Genomic DNA, 5,581 nt, shown 5'->3' with positions numbered 1-5,581 from the left:
TACAGAAAGGACTTTTTTTTTTTTTAAAGATTTTATTTATTTATTTGACAGAGAGAGTGAGAGAGCAAACGCAGGGGGAGAGGCAGAGGCAGAGGGAGCTGAGCAGGGAGCCCGATGCAGGGCTGGATTCCCGGACCCTCGGATCATGACCTGAGCCTAAGGCAGATGCTTAACAACTGAGCCACCTAGGCGCCCCAGGGTTTTGTTTGCTTGTTTGTTCATTTGTTTGTTTAAGTAGTCTCCATGCCCAGCACGGAGCCCAATGTAAGGCTTGAATTCACGACTCTGAGACCAAGACCTGAGCTGAAATCAAGAGTCAGATGCTTAACTGACTGAGCCACCCAGGCACCCCTAAAGAAAGGACCATTTAAAAAAGTATGGGCAGGGTTGGAAACACCAACAAGGGACATGATGTATGTTGGGGCTAGCAACAGCCAAAAGCTGTTATCCCCAAAGCCTGAAAGGGCAAGAGGAGCGGGTATTTCCAGAAGAACCTCAGCTGTAAGAGAGGGCCATGCTCACAAGACTCTAGCTGTCATTTAGGGATGTGATGGTTCTGCCAGCAGGGAGGGAGCAGAGAAAAGAGCTCAACCTCTCTCCACCTCTGCCCTCTGATTTCCCAGTCATGCCTCCTATTGGCTGAAGCCAATCAGAAGCCAGCCTGCCCTGGAGTTGAGTGGATGTCTTACACAGAGTTGGCCTTTGGGGGCACAGAGTAGGGTGAAGAGTGGAATGGATGTGGAGGGGCAAGGGGGCACAGCCAGCACAGGAGGTGAAAGTTTGAAATCTAGTGTATCTAGAAGTGTCTCTGTTCAATACTGCCTCTAGAGGAATGCTTTGGCTGGTATGGGATTCTGGGTTGGTGACTCTTTTTCCTCAGAATTTTAAAGGCAATGTTCCATTGTCTCCCGGCTCCCAGAGTTGCTGTTGAGAACTCTGTGCCACTCTGATTCCTGATCCTTTTCTTTTCTTTTTTTTTTTTTTAAGATTTTATTTATTTATTTATTTATTTATTTATTTATTTATCAGAGAAAGAGCGAGCACAAGCAGGGGGAGCGGCAGGCAGAGGGAGAAACAGGCTCCGCTGAGCAGGGAGTCCAATGTGGGGCTTGATCCCAGGACCCTGGGATCATGACCTGAGTGGAAGGCAGTCGCTTAACCGATTGAGCCACCCAGGTGTCCCTCCTGATCCTTTTCATGTGACTTGTTTTTTCCTTCCTGGAAACTTAAGATCGTCTTTTCCCCAGTGTTCTGCTATGTGGTGAGGGGTGAGTTTCTCTCATTATACAACAGGGTCCCCAGAGTAGGCCCAGGCCAGGTATATACTTGCTCAGTCCCTTGTAGGCCCTGAAAATGCAAGAAACATGGCTATAGGTGCCCACTTTCCTGCATCAGTACATAGTTGGAATGCAACTGCTCATGTGTGATGTCTGGTCATTATTATGCCCCTGGGGACAATACATCGAGATTGCAATGGTGCTGAGTTAGGCTGGGATTCAGACACTACTACAGACAACTCTGCCTCCTCCCTCTCCCAGAATCTGTGCTGGCTGATGGTAATGGGTGGTTATATTGTAGAACCAGGGGTGAGGAGGGAAGGGGGAGATATTTAGTTGGAGTAAGGGGCACAAACTGTTTCAAAGAAGCAGGTTGGTATGGCATGAAGTCTGTTCCCATTAGGCTCCTCGGGTCCCTGGTGATGGGCCTGATCCCCTAGATTAGAGGGAGAGGTTCAAAAGCCAGCCAAGCTGTCTTTAACAAAGACTGTGATACTGCACACAAGTAGTTTGGGGCCCAAATGACAATGTGTGACACAGAGTTGGGGAGAGGTCATTCTTTCCTTCTTGGCAAGGGATTGCCTGGAATCCCGGGGAGTCCTGGTGCTATGAATACCAAGAAGTAGTGCTGTTGACATAGATACCAGCTTTCTCTTAGTGGGCTCCATCAACAATGGAAAATCAAGGCTCTTCCACGAGTGTCAGGCTGTGAAAATTGACAGCTTATGAACTAGGAAGTGGGGATTTCACCAGGCATGAAATCTGTTGGTATGTTGATCTCAGACTTCTCAGTCTCCAGAATTGTGAGAAATATATTCTGTTGTTTATAAGCCACCCAGTCTACAGTTATGGCAGTCTGAGCTAAGACAACCACCATTTTGAATGCCGATGGTTGCCATGCCAGAGGGAAAGAGAATCAGAGGAGTCTCAAAGCAGCAAATAAATGATTTGGGTGTGAAGTGACATGTGTCCTTTCTGCTCAAACTCATTGGCCACATCCAACCATGAGAGGGCCAGGAAATAAAATCCTACCATGTGGCCAGAAGGCAGAAAGTCAGCAATATTTACCGAAGAGAATTAATAGTCTATCACTCACTTTGTGGCAAGAGCTGTTCTAAATATATTACAGTCATTAACTCAGTTAAGCCTCATAATAATTCTATGAAATAGATACTATTAATATCATCATCATCCCCATTTTATAGATGAAATAACTGAGGTACAGAGAGGTTAAGTAACTTGATCAAAGTCACACAGACAGTAAAGATGAAGCTGAAGATTTAAACCCAGTCATTCTGGTGCTGTAAACAGACTATGCAGTCTCTCACTAGATGGGAAAATTTGAGATGCATGGTCAGAGATGATCGAGAGTCACTAAAGGAGTTTTAAGCAGGAGGATGTGATTCAATCAGATTTGCTATTGAGAAAGCGTTCTCCAGAGAGTGGGGTGAAAAATCAAATTGAACTGGGGTTAGACTAAGGCAGGAAGGCTATTTGCATAGTGAAGGGATGGAGATGAGGAGGATTGAACTAAGGCACATTTACTGCAATTAACTGGGTAATCTTGAGCCTCCGTTCCATCAGCTTGAGCCTCTGTTTCATCATTTCTTGAAACATGATTATGGTAATACCTATCTTAGTGGGTTTTTCTGAGGATTATAAAAATAACATAAGCAAAAACTGACAGTACTAAGGCTCTGGAATTACAGACATCTGTGTTAAAAATCCCAGCTCTACTACTCGCTAGATGAGGGAGTTCATTATTCCAAGTCTCAGTTTGCTCATTTATAAAACACGTGTTAAAGTCAGAAACATTAAATAAGTCAAAGTAAGAAAGGTGATTACAAACTGGTTGCAGGTTGAGAAAATTCGCTCAGGAGAAATGCAAAATTCCTTCTAGAGAAATAACTGAGATTTTGTTTAGGAAAAATACCTTAATGAACTTACGTGTTTACGAAAATCAAGTCTCCTAGGCATGGCTAGAAAGGAAGAGGTTTAGATGGAGTATTAAACAATTTTGATTAATAAAGTAATAGAAAATGTTGGTTTTCCTCTGATGAGATGGAAGTTTTGAGGGAAGCTTGGGCTTGGGAGAAAGTAAAAAGATGGAGGGGAGGGTTTCACTCAAGAGAACTGTGAGCATCTGTTTTTAATCAGTTTCCTTGATCCATTCTTCCCATGGCAGCCAGAGTGCTCTTTTAAAACCATTAATTGAATCATGTTGGTCCCTTTCCCCTAGTCCAGTGCCTGATACTTAGAAGTTTCTCAGTAACAATTTGCTGAGTAAATGAATGAATGAAAACATTTGCCAGGGAGCAGGTGAATCCCTAAAGAAAAGGACTTTTTTTTTTTTTTTTTAAGATTTATTTGTTTATTTTAGAAAGAGAGTGAGAGAGGGTGAGTGAGGGGAGGGGCAGAGAGAGTAACCTCAAGCAGAATCCCTACTGAGCACGGAGCCCCATGTGGGGCTTATCCCAGGACACTGAGATCATGACCTGAGCTGAAATCAAGAGTCAGCTGCTTAACCAACTGAGCCACCCAGGCACCCCAAGAAAAGGACTTTTGTGGAGGAGTTCTGAGTTGTGAGGGCTGATGTTTATTTTTTTATTTTTGTTTTTTTTTTAAAGATTTATTTATTTATTTGGGAGAGAGAGAGAGAGAATACAAGCAGGGGGAGCTGCAGGCAGAGGGGAAGCAGGCTCCCCACTGAGCCAAGGAGCCTGATACAGGACTCGATCCCAGGACCCTGGGATCATGACCTAAGCTGAAGGCAGATACTTAACTGACTGAACCACCCAGGCGTCCCTGGACACTGATGTTTACTAGTCATTTTAAGTAGTTCTCTATTGTGTGTTTTGCTATAATCACCCTTCCTCTCCACCACATCCCTCCAAATAACCTTCAGTGAAAGTCTGCTGCACAAAACTGCACTGTTTGGGGAGGATTTAAGAGATGAAAGAAAGTATCCAGGCACCAGGTAAGCAATGTCCAAAGATGGCAGGAAATGTAATGAGCAGAGGAACCCAGAATTCAGTGGGAGCAGTGAGAGGCGACCAGAATCCTCTGAAAACTTGGGGAGGATGTGCTGTCCCCCTTATCCTGGATTAGGAGGTTGGGTCCTCCATTTGGCTATTGAAGAAAAGAATAAGCTGGATGACTTTGGAGTAGCCACAACCCTCAGGTTACATAAGAATGATAAATATTTAACTCATAGAGACGTTTTGAGGATTATATTGGGATAATTCATATAAAGCGCTTAACACAGAGCCTGGCACATAGTAAGAACTCAGCAAATGTTAATTGCTGTTTTCCTTCACTTTCTTCCACTCCCTACACTCGCTTTCTGCCAGGCTCCATTCATTCTTTTCCAAGGACATGAAAGAGGCGTGCCCACTCCTCCCTCCACCCACCCCCCAAGCTCCGCCCCTCACTTCTGCCCGGATTGGTCCCTGAGAGGCGGAGCCGAGGAAAGAGCCCTGTGCGACGCGGTAGGGGCGGGGCGCATGCGCGGGCTGGGCTGGGTGGAGGTGGAGAGGAAGAGCTGCCGGAAGTAGGCGGCCGAGGTGGTGGCCGAGCAGGCGGCAGCTGCCAGGGAAACCGAGGCGCGGGACACACGGCCCGCAGACAGGCCGGCGAGGGGGTCGTCTCTGCGCGCCCCGTTTGCCAGAGCTGAAGGTCTCTAGTCCGGCAGCCTCCTTTGGACTCGAGCCTTTCCCTGAGCCCGCCAGGGGGCGCCGCACTGAGGGGCTGCAGAGTGGGGGGCGGGCGCGCCTGACGAGAGAAGGGGCGCCGGGCCTGGCCCGGGGGTGTGGGGAGGGCTTTCCCCCGCTCAGGAGGTGCCCCTGGGTGGGGGACCGGGAGTCCTCACCTCGCGACTGAGGCAGGGGTTTCTGGGGGCGGGGAGGGCGCGTCGCCCTCTGCCCCCGCCGGCACCCTGGCCATGACGGGCAAGTCGGTGAAGGACGTGGATCGGTACCAGGCGGTCCTGGCCAACCTGCTGCTGGAGGAGGATAACAAGTTCTGTGCGGACTGCCAGTCCAAAGGTAGCGCATCCCTCCCGGCGGGCGAGGGGTCCAGCCTCCGGCCGTGCCTGGGACGTGGCCTGTGTGGGGAGGGGGTTTCTGGAGCTTAGGCCGCCCGAATCCTGTTAAATGGTAAGGCGTGCTCCTCTGGCTGAGGAGGCTGCTGGGTGTTCTGCGGCGCCGCGATCTGTGTGGGGAGAGGCTGCGAGGGCGAATGTGAGTGCTTAGGGGGAGGGGGAGCCGGTGGGGGTGGGGGTGGTGTGTGCAGGTGAGAATGTCGGT

At 48.4% G+C, this 5,581-nt stretch overlaps 1 protein-coding gene across 3 annotated transcripts in view; it reads left to right on the top strand.

Annotated features, from left to right (window-relative positions):
• Window positions 1–5,040: 5,040 nt before the first annotated feature.
• SMAP2 (small ArfGAP2) overlaps window positions 5,041–5,581 on the top strand; it is a 48,293-nt gene continuing 47,752 nt past the window's right edge. For 2 of the 3 annotated variants that reach the window (XM_035018910.1, XM_035018909.1), the window contains exon 1: window positions 5,232–5,320. Coding sequence is in view for 1 of the 3 variants with exons in the window: in XM_035018907.1 (XP_034874798.1) it covers window positions 5,218–5,320 (103 nt within the window). In the remaining 2 variants the exon portion in view is untranslated. Of the gene's footprint in view, window positions 5,321–5,581 lie in introns of all 3 variants that reach the window. The other variant, XM_035018907.1, reaches the window with a different exon arrangement.

The sequence above is a fragment of the Mirounga leonina genome, unplaced genomic scaffold (assembly GCF_011800145.1).
Source record: "Mirounga leonina isolate KUSES-001 unplaced genomic scaffold, KU_Mleo_1.0 Mir_173, whole genome shotgun sequence".
Lineage (NCBI taxonomy): Eukaryota > Metazoa > Chordata > Mammalia > Carnivora > Phocidae > Mirounga > Mirounga leonina.
The sequence above is the reverse complement of the archived record's forward strand: the minus strand, read 5'-3'. Positions and strand labels throughout refer to the sequence as shown.